Source organism: Alligator sinensis, unplaced genomic scaffold, assembly GCF_000455745.1.
Source record: "Alligator sinensis unplaced genomic scaffold, ASM45574v1 scaffold330_1, whole genome shotgun sequence".
In the NCBI taxonomy this organism is placed as follows: Eukaryota; Metazoa; Chordata; order Crocodylia; family Alligatoridae; genus Alligator; species Alligator sinensis.
In genome coordinates this window covers 395,858-415,045 of record NW_005842178.1, presented here as the reverse complement: position 1 = coordinate 415,045, position 19,188 = coordinate 395,858, and the positions used below count along the sequence as shown (strand labels likewise).

General features: G+C 41.0%; 2 protein-coding genes across 10 annotated transcripts in view; both read right to left on the bottom strand.

The window, feature by feature from the left end:
* Positions 1-10,007, bottom strand: part of VPS35L (VPS35 endosomal protein sorting factor like) — a 106,451-nt gene extending 96,444 nt beyond the window's left edge. For 2 of the 3 annotated variants that reach the window (XM_006026091.3, XM_025207027.1), the window contains exons 1-5: positions 9,962-10,007; positions 3,634-3,733; positions 2,396-2,563; positions 1,767-1,889; positions 1,319-1,343 (exon numbers count right to left, since the gene is read on the bottom strand). In XM_006026091.3, coding sequence (XP_006026153.1) covers positions 1,319-1,343; positions 1,767-1,889; positions 2,396-2,563; positions 3,634-3,733; positions 9,962-9,978 — 433 coding nt within the window. In that variant the 5' untranslated portion in view covers positions 9,979-10,007. Of the gene's footprint in view, positions 1-1,318; positions 1,344-1,766; positions 1,890-2,395; positions 2,564-3,633; positions 3,734-9,961 lie in introns of those variants that run through there. The other variant, XM_025207028.1, reaches the window with a different exon arrangement.
* A 4,251-nt stretch (positions 10,008-14,258) lies between these two features.
* The window catches only part of CCP110 (centriolar coiled-coil protein 110), a 28,086-nt gene continuing 23,156 nt past the window's right edge, over positions 14,259-19,188 (bottom strand). For 6 of the 7 annotated variants that reach the window (XM_014521081.2, XM_014521083.2, XM_025207011.1 and 3 more), the window contains one exon: positions 14,259-16,737. In XM_014521081.2, the coding sequence (XP_014376567.1) occupies positions 16,685-16,737 (53 nt within the window). In that variant the 3' untranslated portion in view covers positions 14,259-16,684. Of the gene's footprint in view, positions 16,738-16,919; positions 17,038-19,188 lie in introns of all 7 variants that reach the window. The other variant, XR_001358218.2, reaches the window with a different exon arrangement.

The following is a 19,188-nucleotide window of genomic DNA, read 5'->3' as shown; positions in this document are numbered from 1 at the left end:
GCCGGCGGGCCTGGCCCCAGCCCTCACCACCGCCACTGTCAGGGCCGTCAGCAGTGCCGGGATGGGACCAGGGCCAGGGCCCGCACAGGGCTTGGCCCCATCCCAGCACTGCCAATGACCCCAGCCAGCACCACTGTCGATGTCCGGCCCAGCAGCAACACTAGGCTGGGGCAGGTGGCAGTGGTGGTCCCAGCCATGGAGGGGCTCACTGCCAGCGCTGGGATGGAGCCAGGGCCGTGGACCTGCTCAGGTCCCAGCCCCATCCTGGCGCTGCCGACCACCCTGGCAGCCATCTGGAGCCATGCTGGGCCAGGTCCCAGTCACGGTGATGGTGCCAGCTGCCAGCGGGCCCAGCCCTCAGCACCACCACCGCTGCTGGCCCCAGCACAGTGCCGCTGCTGGGCCAGGGCTGTCAGCAGCGTCAGGATGTGCCCAGGGTCCGTTCCGGACCCAGCCCCATCCCGGCTTTGCCGACGGCCCTGGCCACGTGCTGCCAGTGGCACCATGTGGCCGGGGCCTGCGCAGGCCCTGGCCCGGCAGTGGCACTGGGCTGGGGCCGGCAGCTGTGGTAATGCCAGTTGGGGCCAGGCTCAGACAGGGCCAGGGCCTGCTGGCAGCAAGGTCTTGGGGCCAGGGCCATCGGGGCACTGACAGCCCTCAGCAAGGGGGCAGCACTTGGCAGGAGCCGGTGGTGGTGCCAGACTGGGTCTGGGGCCCAAGGGGCTCTTACCTGGCTGGTGTCAGTGGCAGTACAAGGCTGCTCCCAGGCAGCCATGTGCTGCTCCATCTGGGCACAGCACTTCCCGCCCCTCAGGGCAGGAGCAGTCTGCATGCCAATCAAAAGCATGCCGCGTGCCACCTTTGCCACATATACCATAGGTTGCCGACCCCTGGACTAGTGGTATACAAGACCCAATTCAATGATTTGTGTTCAGGCAGAAAGAATGATTGATCAGCTATGCAAAAGACTTCTCTCTCATTCCCTCCAGACAAGCAGGAAAAATAGAGACAAGCTTAACACCAAGTTATCGTGCAATTTGGGGGCTTTGGAATGGGAGAAACTGTCCAGATATTTAAGCCACAAAATAAAGTACAAGATCCCTAGATTTTTTTCCCCCAACAGCACATAATCACATGCCAGTCAGCCAACAAATATGCAATAAATCTGGCTTTAGCCCCATTAGACAATGTAGATGCATACATAGTTCACAACTAGGGAAAATTTTAATTTGAATGCAAGTCTACACCATACTTTGCCATGCATTTTCTCCTTTAAAAAGTTCCATTTCCCATACCATTTGATAGAGTAACTACTCACCTTTTTCAGACCCCATATAAAGATTCTGCAGAGAAACAACAGCATTTTAAAAGGCATGTATTTACAAACTATTAACTTATTTGTAAATATTCCAAGAACACAGGCTCATTTCAACACTGCCCTTTATATTTCTACTAATTTACAGATTAAAATATGACTGCTAAGTTCTTCAAAGCCACTACATCTCTAGGTTTTTTTCAGGTAAGTGATTAACACACTTTTGGGTTCGGCCTAAAACTGAAGTACAACACAGTATAGAGAGCAGCTAAAACTCTACCCTGAATATTTGAAAGAACTGCTGATGGTATCTTTTGCCACTACATGAGTAGTGAAAATTAAAGGACATACGTTTCTTCAATAACTAGTCACAAAGTAGTCTTCTACAGTAATCAAACAGTACCCACCGTCTATGAAGATTTTATACAAGAAGCAATAAAAGTTCACTTACAATGGAGAGTTTTTCAGTTGTTGTGTATCTAGCAAGGATTTCACCACGCTTGCTTGACCATGGTTCAAAGTCACTGCCTACAGCCAAATGGTCCTCTTTATCTCGTTTCTTTCGTGTACTATCCTTGGAAGAAGGGAGGAGTATAAACAATGTTATTTTCCAATTTATATGTAAAAGGAAGGCTAAGTAAACTAAAACTTTTTAAGACCTATCATATTTTGTGCTGTCACTAAACCTTCCATCAGTTTATAATACAAGAGATCAATATTACCAAAGAGCATAGAGGCCATTAGCCATGTCAGTCTCAAATCAGCCAAAATGTAAAACAGGGTGTCAGCTCGGGGACTAAATGATTCAGAGAGACATGAGCTTTCACAGATAATATCTGACAAAGTAGACTGTCGCCTATGAAAGTTCATGACACTGAACCAACTAGTTTTTAATGTGTCACTCCATCATCCTACATATTACCCAAGTTATTGAAAAAGAAAGCAAGTAAACAGAAGTATTCCAATAAGTTAATATGGTAAATTATAAACTAAAATAACTCTTGTAAGTTCTGGCACAAAAAGCGTAGTTCTACTTTCGTCTTTGTTAGTTTAGTTAAGGTAACCACGCTCCCATATTACCATGTTAGCTGCAGCTGTCACTGGATCTGCTGTTGCTGCAAATAATGACAAGGGATCAGTTCCATCCAGCACACTGCTCAGTGGATCCATCACTGAACTGGAAGACGAGGAGGAGGTAGAGGAAGTGCTTCCTTTCCGACTCATTTTCTTGGTCTTGGATTCAGTAACCTGAGGAAGATCAATTATAAAAGTTTTTTTCCCCCCTCAGACTGTATATTCATATCCTCTAATAATAAGAACAAGGATTATCCAAACAGCAGCTTTCCTAGAAGCAAGAAAGTGTACACTAGACATGCCACACACATACATATCATAAAACCTTTTTCTCTCTGCGGCAAGAGACACTCTGAAAACATTTCAATGACTGATTTTTGCAAACTCATGGACTATAGAACAGTCAATATAATCTTACTTCTTTCCCTTCTACTGTTCTCCCACCAACTAATTATTCTTCTTTTCGCACTTTTCTTTCCAGCCTGTTCTCCAAATTCTCCTACACACAGCTCTGCCCATTCTTCCAGTATACTCCTTAGGATTGGTACACCCTCAAACTTTTTGTGCATCAGCTGTCCTTTCCTTTCAAATCCAACCTTCAAAACTCCTCCTTTTAAGCAGATCTTCTGCGAATATCTTGCTACTCAGCTTCTCAAACAAGAGCTGCTGTCCATCTATCATATTCATTATGAGTTAAGGTCTCTGTTCTAAAGAGGTTAGTTTATCTTTTGGGAGTTTCACAGAGCCCCAGGTACATCCCTAAAAGTCTACAAAGTGTTTTTAAAATACATACAGCTGGTTTGGAAATGACCTAAGAAACAAACAAAAAGTTGTGCATCCAGCAATTATTCATTGATAACATGATTTGGTCCAAATCTTATCTTTTAGATGTTATCAAAATATTTGGTATCTCTAAGCTCTGCAGGACAGAATTTGTTCTAAGAAAAACTATCTACCATTGTTACAGAGACGTTTTTGGCAAATAACAGAGTCATCTAATGCAAGCAAACAAACTTATGATCTGTATGAATAGCAAAATCAAACCATGGTAATTCAAACACAGAGGGGCTACAAACTACTGGAATATTCCTATCATACTTCATTGGCATTACAACCAGTTGCAAACAACAGTGTCTTCCACCAAATTCAGCAGCAACTCAGTTTGTTTCAAGGCCAGCAGTTGCCAGGACAGTTGTTTTTACTTTCCAGGGACATTTTTATGAAAGACACAAGAGGAAACTTACTGTAATAGGTTTTAGTGGATGATAGTCCCCAAATTCCAGGGAAACAGCTTCCAGTCTGCATGATTCAAACTCTGTTGCATAATTCCTAATTCTTGCATGCCTTAATACAAAGAGAATAAAGGAAGTTTATACATGTTTATTTACATTCTCATAAGTATGTATATATGTACCCAAATATGTGTATGGGTATAGATAATGTCACAGTGGCCTGCTAATAAGAGAGGAAAGAAAATCATCAGCAAATAATCAGCAATGCAAGCATAAGAAACGTCACTGTATTAAAGCCTTCCTCTTATTGAAATTAAAAATTTCAAATACATTATGACAAGTTTTCTTTTTTATAGTTTTTATTTATAATTGACAATCTAGTGTCAGGACAGTGACTTCCCTCCATAACTAAAAAAGGTTTGGTCTCAAAACAACATGGATAAAGCCCTCAAAACAAAATGCTTTTGCCTTAAAGATTTAGCAGCAGTAGTCACTCACTTTATCAGTCATTTTAACAAAAGGTGTTTCTCTCAATCTAACACCTAATTATTAAACCTGATTTCCTGTGATATTTCTAGTTGTAGTGAAGAATAAACTGCTCCTTTAGGAGTACTATTAAAACAGAGGAGAACTGCAGTTTCTATAACTAGCTCTGTAAAGATCTACAAATCAGATTTAAGATCCATATTTATAAAACTCAACATGTACCTGCAAACAATGCAACACATCAAACGAAAACCCTTTTGCTGAAGAAAATGTGGTCTAGTCATTAAGCACCGAACTGAAAGTAAAGTTTCTTGATTTGTGTCTAGCTCTAGGTCTCTGCAGCCAGTCAGCTTCCATAACTCTTTTACCCATCTCACAGAAGCACCATGAACTTTATAGTGCATCTGCAATACAATCCAGATGTCTAGCTACAAGCTGTACCAACCAAGTTGTACTCAGGTACTTATAACCACATAGCCATTGACTGCATGAGGATCAGTGCAGACTTCAAAATTCCCCAAAGACCCTGGGCAAATACTAGCTTAAACTAGCTTGAGTGTCCCTGTGTGAGATGCAGTTGAGCCTCTGGATTGTAGTTGAGCTACAACCTGAGAGGATCCCTCTACTAGGCATTCTGGCCAAACTACAGAGTCAATTCCACCAGCAGTGACAACAATGGGATTGGTTATCTAGGAATGGATCAAGGCATCTACCAGTACAATGTGTGAAAATAGAGAGTTTTCTTTCTCCTTCCCCCAATCATGCCTTGAAGGTATTTCCAAGATTAAAAACAGAAACATCAGAAATGCCTCAGTGAGCTTCCCTATTTTATTGCAGAAGAACTTCTCAGGAAGGTGCTTTAAGACCTCCAGAGTCTTAATGGAAGGAACAAAAGTACAGAATAAAGGCTTCCTTTATCCAGAATACGAGTCATTAAAGTAAAACTACAGCATGTCAGATTTTTGAAAAAGGTTCAACTCCTATTTAGGAAAGCTAAGCACTCAGCAACTTCTGTTGAGAACAATGTACCTAAAAGAGAACAGGGTATGTTTGAAGATCCTGCCCAAAGAGTTTGCAACAGCAACTAAAAATCCCATCTCCTCTCAACTTTAATTTTCTTGATTCTTATGATGCCTCCACTGCAATTGTTCTTCAGTCAAAATGTTCTAACCCTAGACAGGACCTGAATCTATAGATGGGAAAGCAACAGGGGATTAAAAAAATCTTTAAAAAATAAAATCCGAGCACAAGGAAAAAAACTCAAAATCCCCTATATTCTCTGCCCTTGGCAGTAATCCTTTCGGGGGGGGAATCAGTCTACTTGTTATTTATCTGATAGACCCTTGTGGCACTCTTGCTATTGCAATTCTGCAAAAAGAAATTAGAATAGCATGTTATAGCTGTATTGCTCATTGAAGAAGCCTTGAAGCCTAATGAGATACAAGCAGAAAAAGAAAGACTGCAGTGAAGCCCACATGCCTGCTCTTTTTGTTTTCTTAATCTCTGGTTTTGTGCCTTCTCTAGCATGAATATTCTCTTGAATTTACTATTGTTCCATGCTTCAATGATTCTCCTTGTTCACTTGCCTCATAGGTTAATTAGCATTTGTATGAAAAACTTTCACCCAAACTCTTTATTGGCTCCTAATTATAACATTTCTATTTCCCAGTTATAGTTACAGGTTTGTCAGCATTTCCATTCCATCTCATTTACAGGGTTTTTTAAACTACCAGTGAAAAAAGACATCTCTGACAGCTGAAGGCATGCCAGTTTCACTAAACCACAAGTGAACCTATGCCGAAGGAATCTATTTGAGCCTGCATGCATTTTTCAAAAATACAACTTTTTTGTGCAAGTAAACATAACAACTTATAAAGGTAATTAATATTAGGGAACAGTTGAAGATGTTTTGCAATAATTTTTTGTTTTTATACACTGAAGAAGAAAATAGGTAGATCAGAGTTATAACAGGGCAACTGCAGCTGCAGGCAGCCTCAGCTACAATGGTTGCTGGGGGGGGCGGGGAAGGAGGCACAAACCTTCCCCCCCCCACCCTTAGTTACACTACTGAGGTAGAGAAGCCCATAGCAACAAAGCCATCTTCCCCAGGCATCAAACTAAGGCAGTGTCTTCAGGACACATTACATGATATGTCACCACACTTTAATATTATTCTAGGATAGGCAGGACCTCTTCCACTGCTTGCTGTCTGTCTATGCAAGAAGAAACAAGGAAAAACAATTAAGAGGAAGGGGGTCCCTCTAATAGAACAGATTTAAGTAAATACTCAGAAAATAATAATGGACAAGTTAGAAATGAGCGCACTAAAGACTGTTTGTACATTGAAAGCAACAGATAATTATATTTACACAACACATACTGGAGAAAACCACTATGAAAAGAGAGGTAAAGAATCCCAGCCTTAACTTAGAATTTGCTGGGTTTTTATAGTTATATTAAAATATGGTATTTCTCAGATGAGGCAAATTATGACACTGGACTCTATTTTCAGTCCGTATTTTTTTTTAATTAATCACTTTCATAATCTGAATTTTAATTGTAATACAAGTTCCTTTTAGACCAATGAAGATGGTCTCCATTTATTTTTAATTATGGTCTGAAATCCAGTTCAGCATACAGCTGATTTGAATTTTACTTCTAACTGACTATTTTAACAACGGTTGTACTTAACTAAACACTACAGTGCTTTATATACCAGCCATAATATCTCTCTCTTACACTATGTATTTTCCTCAAGCAATATCATTATCTTGTCTTGTCTGTCATAGGAAGCCAGAGATTTCTGTTTCTCTAAATCCCCCAGTTTAAGTATTATACATTATTGATCTATACCACATGCCAGTCAGTTCCTCATTCCTGGACAAGGCACATTTAGCCACATTCAACAAGCACTTGTATCTTCTGATTGCCCATTTTCACAATAACTACTGGGCTATATAGTTTGGGTTAGTGTTCTTGTTTAAATGATCCCAACTAGAAATCAGAAAGCAAACCACTTCGCAGAATGAGCAGATTGTGACCACCAAGTAAAAATGACAGAATTTAAAAATGACCCTCATCTATTTCATTTATTAGCAGGCAACATAGTCACAATATTCCTAGGTAGTAATGCATTCCTCTATGCATGATGCACCTACAGTCATAATAAAATACAAGAATCATCTTTTCTATCTGTGCATCTATCTGCAAGAGATTTTACCCCATACAGTGGGTAGGAAAAAAGGATAAGAGAAAAAGTACTGGAGCACTGCAGCTCAACCCCTAAAAGAAACACATTCCATTTTAGGACGGTCATTTCCAGGTCAAAGTTGACCTTAAGTTTAGCTGACAGATGTATCCTCTTTTCAAAATCTACTGAAAATATTTTTTTTTAACTAAAATTAACCTTCCTTGCACTGTTATGCCAGCACACAAAAACCCGAAAGTGAAATTGGTTAATCTGACAACTCTCACCTAAACCAAGAATGTCACAAAAACCCGAAAGTGAAATTGGTTAATCTGACAACTCTCACCTAAACCAAGAATGTAATCAAAAAATTAAAAGAATCGTATTGATTTCTTAAATTTGTAGCTTTTAAACAAAAACTGTGTTACTTTTAACATTTGCAATCCATTAGGTCTGTATCATTTTTTTTTAATCTGACTGTTACTTTAAAATAGCTTGCTTTGCAGCTGTTTCCACAAAATTAGGTATTCTTCTGCCAAGATCCAAGACTTATTTTATGGCTTAGCTTTTAAAGTATCCCAATAAAGGTCTATAATTAAATGCTAACAAAATTCTAACTAAATGAGTATTCTATCAGTACGAACAAAAAGAGCTTCAAGAACGTATCATAAAAGGCACTAATGGGTATTTCTAAACTGAAGCTAAATGCCTGATATTCTTTCCCTGCTCATAATATTTATAAAAATGCATTTTAAAAGTAATTAACACTGTTTAAAGGTATCTGGATAAGCACTATAATTTCAGACTGAAGCTTGGTGTAATTCAGTCAACCATGACTATTTAAAAAAAAATTCTCTGTAATTTTATAATAGCTGTATGAACTGCAGAATTGAGTAGTTTTTTTTACTCCTTCATTAAAAAAGGCTGTTTCAATCTGAAATTAAATAAAAATGATTTACCATTTAAGGGAATACACACTGTGAGCAAATATTTCAAAACCAGGAAGTTCATTTTTTGTGAGCAAACGTAATTTTTTGAAAGGACAGAAGCAGTCAGTGCACATATCTTCCTTTACCCGATCAAAAGATAAAATAATCATTTCCTTTACTATAATAAATACTGTACTGTGCAACCTATATCTTCAGCAGTTTCCCTGAGCTATAAAACATCTTATTGCTACAGAAGCAGAATTTGCAACTTGATGTGAACCAACAGTGCCATCCACCGGACAAAAACAGGAGTGAAATTCCTTGTTTCTGTCATCCTTCTCTCTCTCTCTCTCTAAAAAAAATAGTGTATAGCAAATTCCTAAACATAGAAATTGGATCCAAGTCTAGACCACTGAAACACTATTTGTACTTTCCTTAAAGACAGCTCATAAGAAAAACTGACCACAGGAAGTCTTTTTAATGCTCATGTGAATTAACTTTTCTTCTAACTTGCATTTCCAAACACACTTTGCAGCCATCAGGATCTATTCTACCAATGTTCAGCTTTAGGACTCAATACTGCAAAGACTCACAGGTGTATAGTCCCTTGGACACTTGGAGTCCGCTTGTGTAGCAAGTTGGGCACTTATGCAAGCTTTCACGAGCTGTGACATATAAAAGCACACAGAATGGCCTGCAGAATAACGGTATAAAGAATGCTTCCTATGCCCAGACTGCGGGGGAGGTGGAAACCTTTCAGACTGCATGTAAAGCCAACAACCTGTCAGTAATGTCTTGACTCGGGGATGATCTCTACCCATTCATGGGTCTGGAGATGACTTGAGACTCCAATCCTTGAGCCGCCGATCCATCCACACCAGCTGCGGGTCCTTCCACAGGGGAGAGTAGGCTGCAGGCTGGGATTCCTCTCCTTTCCCTTCCTCTGCTCGCTCTTCTCTGCTTCGAGGGCAAGACGCTTCACCCCAAAATGGGCTGCCACTTGGTCGAGGCTGCGATTGGAGTCGGTAGCAGCCAGCTCTTGATGTCTGCATCCCTTTTCTTGAGGTACGCCTTCAACGCGTCTTTCTACGGCTCCCTCCGGCCACCATGAGATCTCAGGGAGTTACTAGGAGTCAAGCCCACCACTGCCCCACAGACCGACCAAGGCAAGGCATACGCTGCACCACCTCTCTACCTGCCACCCCAGCCCCTCGCCTCCGCCACCTGAAACCTTCTCCCTCTTCTCTTCTTTTCAAAACCTTCCGTTTGCAAAGGTCTCCATTTGCTTGGTGTCTACACACTGCTCCTTCAGTCACCTCAGGAGGAGCCTGGACAGCCTCCCCCACCGCTGTGAGGGACCGAAGGCCCTAGGAGGGAACAAGGCTGAGGGGGGAAATGAAGACAACGTGTCCGTGCTCCCACTGTGCTCAGGGGTCTCTGTACGGCATGACCACAGGGGCTGGGGGGGCAGCGCACGCTTTATTGATCTTCTCAGGAGAAAACCACCGGATCACAAAGCCCCTTGGGGCCGGGGCCGGGGCCAGGCGGAGCCCCAGAGCCCGGCTTCTCCCGCTCGGGGCAGCCAGGACGTTTCCGTGCCGTTCAACCGCCCTCGCGGCCGAGGCTGCGGGACATGGCGCCAGGTGGCCAGGCCGCCGCGGAGCCGGAGAAGGGCCACGGGAAACCGGGGAAGAAGTAACCCCGTCTCCACACCGAGCGCCCCCCGCCCCGGGCTTACCAGGGGAAGGCCGCCATCTTGCCGCCTTGTCATGTGACGCCCGGGCGCGCGGCTTTCCATAGTGACGCCACTTATCCGTTTCCTGCTGTGGAAGAGGCTGTTCGAACCCGCCGTGCCCCGCGGCGCTCCCGTGTGGGGCCTCCGCCTTCACCTGAAGAAGGGGGTGCCCGCCGGAGGGCCAGACCCCCGGTCCATTGAGTCTCCAGGGGCAGGGGGGCAGTGAGGGGTGCGGAAAGGGAGAGTGAACTGGGCACAAGCAGGTGCCCCAAAGCTTGCACAGAACAATGCTTCCAACTGTAGTTGGTCTAATAAGAGATACCACGTTTCCCCAAACAATTTGTCCGCCCATGTCCTTGGACCAAGTGGCTACAACCAACAGCCCTGGGCCCGACCAGCCTTTGTTTTTCCCCCGCTAGTCCTCTCTCACTTGCGGCCTCCACCATTTCAGGCCATGGTTTTCAAACCGGGGAGCATGAAAGAACATGGGGGGGGTTGTGGGCAAGGAGTCGGCACCGCTGTCGCCTTGAGGAGGGAAGCAGGGGCAGGGAGCCCAGGCAGGCTCTGCCAGCAGGGCAGGTGCACGGCCTAGAGCCACAGCGGGGCCAGGGCAGGAGGCACTGCAGCCCCAGCGGAGGGAGCCCTCCCCGCCAGGCAGAGCCACCCGTGCCCGGCTGTGCTGCTCCTCTGGGGTGAGGGAGGGCGTGAACAAAATGGTTACTCAAAGGGGGGCTCAGCTCAAAAAGTTTGAAAACCGCTGATTTAATGTCTCGGAAGTTCTGATTCTGAGGCTGTTTCCCTCACTTCCACGCTCAATAGCTGCTGCTGCCCCCTTCCTCCAAGAATTTGTTCAGTCACTTTTTGAATCTGGCCAAACCACCAGCTTCCGCTACGTCTGGTGGCGACGAGCTCCACGCTTCGATTACTCGCTGCGTAGAAAAGAATTTCCTTTTGTTAGTTTAAAACTTACTACCTACTAGTTTCATTTTGTGATCCCCTTGCTCTTGTATTGTGAGAAAATTAATAAATCTGTATTTACTCTCTCTTCCCATTTAGTATTTTGTAAACCCTTATCATATCCCCCTCCACAACTCTTTTCTAAACTGGAGAGACTTAGCTTCTTTAGCGTCTCCTCATACACTGTTAATCATTCTTGTTCTTCTTCGGACCTTGTCTAGTTCTTCTATATCCTTTTTGAGATGTGAAGACCAGAACTAAGCACAGTATTCAAGGCACAGTCTAGGCACACGATGGATTTATAAAGGGTTGTGATGATACTTTATGCCACAGGAACCTAATTAACCAGGAAAATCCAGGAAAGCCTAGGGGCCAAAAAGAGGCATCTAGGCTATGGAAGCAGGTGGTAGTTACCAAAGCTGAGTATACCTGTCTGGCTCACATTTGCAGGGAGGCAGTCAGAAAGACCAAAGCAGAAATGGATCTAAGGCTGGCAACAAAAATTAAAGACAACAAAAAGTCCTTCTTCAGGTATATAGGCAGTAAAAAGAAGGTGCAGAGTAGCATAGGACCTCTACAGGACAAACTAGGGCAATTAGTGACAGATAGGGGGTACAAGGCTGAGCTCTTCAATAAGTTTTTTGCTTCTTTATTTCTGAACACAGATCAGGACAAATCTCCCAATTGGATCATAGACAGGCACCAAAGGGGCACCAGCCCACCAACTGTTAGTGCCAACTTGGTAAAAAGACACTTGGAAGGACTGGATGCTGGAAGTCAGCAGGCCCAGATGATGTTCATCCAAGGGTGCTGAAGGAATTGGCCAGTGTCATGGAGCCACTGGCACAGATGTTTGAGCACTCTTGGTGCTCAGGTCAGGTCCCAAAGGATTGGAAAAGGGTCAATGTGGGCCCTATTTTCAAGAAGGGGAGAAAGGAGGATCCGGGTAACTATAGACCGGTTAGTGTCACCTCTATCCTTGGGAAAGCCTTTGAAAAATTATTAAGGATTACATTTGTGGGAGTCTAGCAGGAAAAATAACGCTGAAGGGCAACCACCATGGATTGATACCAGGTAGATCCTGCCTGACTAACCTTGTTTCTTTTTATGACTAGGTCAGAAAATGCTTTGACACAGGAGTCGAGGTAGATGTCATTTACTTAGATTTTAAAAAGACCTTTGACATGGTATCTCACCCCATTCTCATAAATAAACTAAGGGGCTGTGATGTAGATGATTACATGGTCAGGTGGGTGGCAAATTGGCTTAGAGAGTGGTGGTGGATGGGTCAGTATCAACCTGGAAAGATGTGGGCAGTGAAGTCCCACAGGGCTCAGTCCTTGGACCTGTGCTGTTCAGTGTCTTCATCAGTGACTTGGATGAGAGCGTGGAAAGTACTCTGTCCAAATTCATAGATGATACCAAATTATGGGGAAAAGTTAACACACTAGAGGGTAGGGAACAAATCCAGGCAGATCTGGACAGGTTGGAAAAGTGGGCAGAACAGATAGGATGCAGTTCAACAAAGACATGTGCAATGTGCTGCACTTATGGAGAAGGAATCACCAGCACACTTACAGGCTGGGGGAGGACCTTCTCAGCAACACAGCAGTGGAAGTTATCTCGGAATCATTGCTGACACCAAGATAAACATGACTTGTCAATGTGACAAAGTGATCAGTAAAGTTAACCACACTTTATCATGCATTAGCAGGTGCATGATGAACAGGTCCAGGGAGGTGATACTTCTCCTCTATGCAGCACTAGTCAGGTTGTAGTTGGAGTATTGCATCCAGTTTTGGGCACTGCACTTCAAGAGAGATGTGGACAAGCTTGAGAGGGGCCAGAGGAGAGCCACTCATATGGTTAGGGGCCTGCAGGCAAAGTCCTACAAGGAGAGATTGAGCCCTGAATCTCTTCAGCCTCCACAAGAGAAGGCTGAGAGGTGATCTTGTGGCCACCTAGATTCATCGTGGGTGGAGGGGAAGGCAGCGAGGAATAGGAGATGCTCTGTTTACCAGGATGCCCCTTAGAGAAACTAGGAACAATGGCCACACATTGATGAACAGGTTTAGGTTAGCGATCAGAAAGAACTTCTTTATGGTAAGGGTTGCCAGAACCTAGAATGGGCTTCCAAGGGAGGTGGTGCTCTCCCCTACCTTGGGGACATTTAAGAGGAGGCTGAATAGGCACGTGGCTAGGGTCATCTGACCCCAGCCCTCTTTCCTGCCCAGGCAGGTGGTCAGACTCAATGATCTACTGAGGTCCCTTCTGACCCAAACATCTGTGAATCTATTAAATTTTTCAATAGGCCATGAATCCCACATAGCCAGGGAAGTCTTGTTTCTAGGTTTAATAGAAATATAAAATATGTACTGATGGAAAGCAACACAGTAGTGAGGATATTTTGTAAGGAATCAATTACAGTGTCCACTTCTATCAAAGGAATCATCTGCATATTAGAATCAAAATCCCCATAACAAATGCCAAGAGCATTGTGTTACATACATTTTCTACCACTTTTTAGCATCTCACTAGTTGTGTCCACATGAGAATCTTACCGCACAGTAGCTTGTTACTACTGCACAGCAGTGTCATGTGGCACAAATTGTAATGCAATGCAACTGCACAATATTAACAAGCAGCTGTACAGTAGTAACAAGCTACTGCACAGTTAGCATCACCAGGAAGCTGTGCGGAAATGCTACTGTGGAATAGCTCTGAGATGCAAGTACTAAATAAATGTGCAGTAACAACTATGCAGGCAGTGTTTAGTGTAGACACAGCCACTGAGTAGAAACACGTGCTTATTAAAATCAGTATCTTAAACTATAATCTATGTATAGAAGATTTTTTTCTGCCTATTATTGGGATTGTTTTTTGGCTCACGGTTATTGTTCATTTTGCATGTGTATTTACCACACAGCCAGGTTGTAAGTTTATTGAAATAAGTAAAATTACAATGAAGTACCAACATTTTAGTTTCTTCACAGGGCTCTGTACAGACTTTTTACTTTGCCCATTTTACTATGGTACCACTTACTAGAATCACTGATTATTACAAAAGTGCTCTGCCTGATATGATTCCAATAAGCAACAGATACTTTACTTTGAACATTTCCAACCCAACCATAACTCCCCATGGAATGGATGTTAGTTAAGTTGGTTCTGACTGTGCAAACATAAATCATATCACGTTGTGCGTGAAGTGTTGCAACTACATCAAACTCTTAGAATTTCAGTATAGTTGTGGTGCTATGTCCTATGTTATTTAAGATTGCTTTCACCTGATTTTATATTAAGCATTTACTTAAAAGAAATGTTCATTTTTACAGATTAAAAAGTTTATTTTGCAGTATGTTTAAAGAAAGAACAGGCTGATGAAAATAAAGTAAAAAAATAAATACACTTTACAATGACATTACATTCCACACAAAATAAAAAGTGAACTGAAAATTAAATATGCATAAATACAGAAAATATCAAATTACAAAAACAAACTGGCACTTGTCAAGAGAAAGGCATTATGAAAGTTAAAAAAATTGTGCTATGAGTTTGTTTCTTTTACACAAACTTTGAAACATTCTTAAAGTAAAAAAAGGCTGTTATCAAACCTGAACACAAATTAAACCTTCATGTTTTAAACATTAAAAATGAATCCATGTTTATGTCAACATCTCACCTACACTGTTAATTAATAACACAGCACATAGAAATCTTTAAAAAAATTATCAATCTTTAGCACTGACATATAATAGCAAACTCAGCTGTGGTCTAAAGTTTTGCAACCTGCAAGTGTTTCTACTTGTTGAGCTAAATTTGAAATATTTCTTCCCCCACTATAAATAAATGAACATTTGAGTAACGCCAAAAAATTGAGAACAAAATACAGTTTAGAAATCTGTTAAGAACCTAAGAATCTAGTTGTTATAAGCAGTCCTTGCAGAGTGATAATTAAAGAACAAACAGCATTTAAACATAGGGACAAGCCTTTGGGTGGTTGAAATCACAATGTTTCTTATGAGGATCTGACCCAGAGTCTTTAAGTTCAGGCCACAGTAGACAGACTCTGAGCACTTCGTTAGCCTCCAAATTGTTTCTTTGTATTGGTATTGCCTCTTTCAAGTTAATGACTGGCTCTGTTTACAATACTGTAGGATACAGAATCTTTGCTTAAAAGGCGGCAAAAAGTCACTAAAATTCTAAGTGTGTGAATATAAATCATAAGTAGATTTAAGGGCACCTCCAAACAAAGTGCTGTTCATTCATTTACACATCTTAATGTTAAGATACCTTCTCCACATAATTAATCCAAATTTTTATTTTTTATGTTGGGTTATTTAATGGAGAGTGCTATTTTGGATCCATTTTATTGTTGTTATACCAATGACAAATTTTAGGAAGTCTCTTTAAGAAAGGGGAGTCACACCACAGGAGTTCTGTTTAAACAGCAGAATTTGAACCATCTGTTTGTCTCATGCTTAGGCAGTCCTTTTTCCACATTTAAGGCTCTGGTGGCACAAAAGACATGCCATATGAGACTGAAAAATGCAGGTTTTTAAGACTAGGCCTACAGAAGGGCAACATTTCCTGGAAAGATTCAAGAATTAAAGTTACTGATCAGTTCCCCCTTTAAAATAGTATGTTTGTATCTATTCCTGCCACAATGAACAGCACAAGGCAAACAGGAGTATGGAGGTCAACCCTTGTAAGTCTGGGGACTAGAACTGTGAAGGTTGCAAGCTTTATGCGGTACTTAACTAGAAAGAAAAAAGAAATCGAACAAAACTACATTTTTTAAACAACTGCTGCTTGTTTAGAAAATAAAGTAAATTTAGGAAAGTCAAAAGCAAAACAAATTGTAGCATGAACTTTTTATCCTAGTGGTTGCAGAGGACAATCACTTGATTTTGAAGCAAGCCATTAAAATTTTGTTGTTAGACATGCATGCGTTTCATTTTCTACATCACATCTTTCTCCTATGTCTTGGTCCATGGTTTATTTTGGAATTAGAAAATGCAACAAACAGCATGGAAACATTGCTTGGAAAAAGTTTCATCATTTACTGTGTGTGCATATAGATGCAATTTCTGTGAAGTCCCTGGAACAGCTGCCATTATGCCAACAATTATCTTGGATACATGTTTGCACACAACAAAGAGTAACAATGCAGGCCTCCTGCCTGAAATTGAGAGGTTAGCACATTCAGATATAATGATACATTCAGTAATCCTGCTCAGTGCAGTTATGGAAAAGCACAGCATTGTTACAGTTTAGTAAATTGGGGTTTTTTTGCAGCTGCCCTAATTTTATAGTAAAAGGCCTAAGATGCGTGTACATACAACCACTAAATTTTGCGGGCATATGAACTGCAATTGTGCATATGAACTGCAATTTAAAATGTTTTCTAGAGTAAAAAAAGTGAATCAGAGCTAGAAGACTTAGAGGTGGTAAAAAGTTACAAATGATTTTAAGGTAGCACTATATTCTTCCCTATAGCATAACATTTTGAAAGGGGACATAAGTATACAGACATCTGGATACATAGTTACAACATGCAATTTTTCATAAGAGTATTAACTTAATTGTAGCCCAATTATTTCAATGTCATTCCATGAAAACTGACTGTGCCAGTGTTTGCAAAATGTTACGTAAAATGGGCATGTTTGTCATCAATTCTGAGTCCATAATCATACAAAAGTCCCAAGGTCTGGGCATTACGAAAATGACCATTCCATTAACATTTTTATCCCAGTGAGTGTTGTCTTCTTAAATTGTCGCAACATTTGGCTTCCTTCTTTGGGTTCTTCCTGCATATACTCCTAAAGGTACAGCAGAAATAAAGGCAAAATTTACAGTTAAAATTACTACTACTTTAATAAAAAGGCAACAAAAATAATTGAAACAATACAAGCTAGAAATACACAAAACTGTTTAAAATATCTACTTTTAAATAGCCATTTTAAAATTCAAATGTTTGCAATTAATGCTGTCTCTCAAGTACCTTAAAATGCATGAATAAAACAGGTTATTCAAGCCGTAAACATTCTTGTAAGTAACTACAATATAGCATGTTCTTCCTTAGTAAGCGTTCCCTTTGTTTTCCTGCTATTCCAAAATACCTACAAATTGCAATATATAAGATTAGAAAATTTGAAATGTTGGTGGTAATCATACATAATAATGTAATGAAATATAATTTTAACACCTATAGGTCTTAACTGTTCTAACTGCTTAACTATTGTGTAGTAGTAGTGTATAGTATTGTTTACGTTTATGGAAACCAAAAATAAAAAGCAACTCTTTAGTCTTCATTCCCAACTCACGCCTCTGACTGATTGAAGCATATTAAGAACATCCCAAGAAAGTTTGAGCAAGAACAATATATAAAGCATATTAATATTTTAAACCTCTAGCCAATTATGTTTTAGGTTTAATAGCTCAGAATAAGCTATTTATAATCCTCCTGATCGTCCCTTCCCTACAAATATCCATGCTGAAAGAGAGGACCCTCTCAGATAGGGTAAAGCAGGGGTGTGGAGATCCTATCGGAAGTGGTCTGCAAGGTTAGGATCCACAATAGATAGAAATGAAACCTCAGCAAGCCAAAAAGAACTGGGTAGTAGACAAGGGGCAATATGAACACACACTATTTTGGAAGCTTCTCTATTTTGGAAACTTAAAACTTTCAATAAGGAAACTGAAGGTAGGAGGAGTCCATGCCTCACCGAAGCTCAGGGAGAACAATTTGATATCTACTAAATGATGGAGAAAGCATGCCCTGATCTCCTGTAAGATCCCCCACCACATTGCACAAGAGTGAGGGGGGGAAAACCTTTTGTCCATAGCTTCACCATGAAAAAAACCCACATCAAAATGCAGTGGAAGGGGATCTTCATGGAAATGTTCTCCCCAAAGTTCCTCTAAGCTCCTTCAATATTACAAAAAATCACCATGCACTTCTGTTACTTTAACACAGGTGGATATTGTCCAATTTATGATGTGCTAGAAAGAGTCAAGAATTGCTAATACTACAGATGTCAGTGAAACACGATGTTCAAACATACTAGATGAAATGACAGAATAAATTATGCTGTGCAACTGCAACTAGTTAGAAACACCTGCCAAACATTCAAGATGGCTACTAGACAAGACATCCAGTGTTACAACAAACCATCACATGGTCATGAAGGCAGGTTAGACACGAAGATGATTTGCATTGACAGGTATCTAAGGTGTCATGGTATTCAAGTCATGAAAATGCTATTACTAGTTAAAGTTAGGCTGCTGACAGACCAGAATATACTGACTCCTCACTGTAATCTTAATTGGATAATCTTGCAGTTTTAACAGTTCCTGCCTACCTTAGTTTGTGTTCTTTGCAGTTCTCATTAGGTAAGTAATTATTATGAGAGGTACAAAGAAAACTCAGGTGCTGCTAGGAGTAGTTAAGGCAATTCAGAAGATGACGTCTCTGCTGCTGATATTATAAACTTGTGGGGAAGACTGATGAAGGTGCCAACTTTTGGATGCAAAACAAATATTCAGATAACAGAAATTTGTTATCATGACACTTCTACAAGTTTCCCCTTTATACATTCTAGTTCCATGACTAAATTCCTGCTTGAGTAACTACACTCTGCAATTTTAATAGGATATGTTATTTCCTATTTTATTAATATTTTGTTTAGAATCATTATGTCCCATTGAACAGTTGCCATGTTCCACTCTACAGTAGCAACCCTACATTTGCCAAGGGAGAGAAAGAAGTATCCCTTTCCTTCCAACTTAAATGTTCTAATGAGATTCATATATATGCATGTGCGTGCATACATATAAAGTCATTGTGTATGGTGTGATTTCAGATCCTTTGTGATGAAAGATCCTATAGATTAATATAAAATGATTATTGAAGAAGTAGGATTTCTGGTTTTTTTCCCCCTCAGATATGAATGTAGTAACTTTAGGCATGCCTGGATTTCTCAGCACCTCTTCTCTACAATCACTTCTCTTGATGTTTCAAACCAATAGGGGAAAGGACATTTTCTGGGCAAACTGGATATATGTCAGTGATCTTATGCACGCTCACCAACTTTCTTCCATTATCCCTAAGTGCCTGCAGTTAAGTCAGAATTCTGAATTTGTCCCCACTGGGAAGCCTAGATAGTTAATGCAGGAAAAATAATTCAGATATTACAAATCCTATGAGCAAGTTATACATCTATCCTAAACCCTTTTATTACCTAATGGGTTAATTATTAATCTCCATGTCT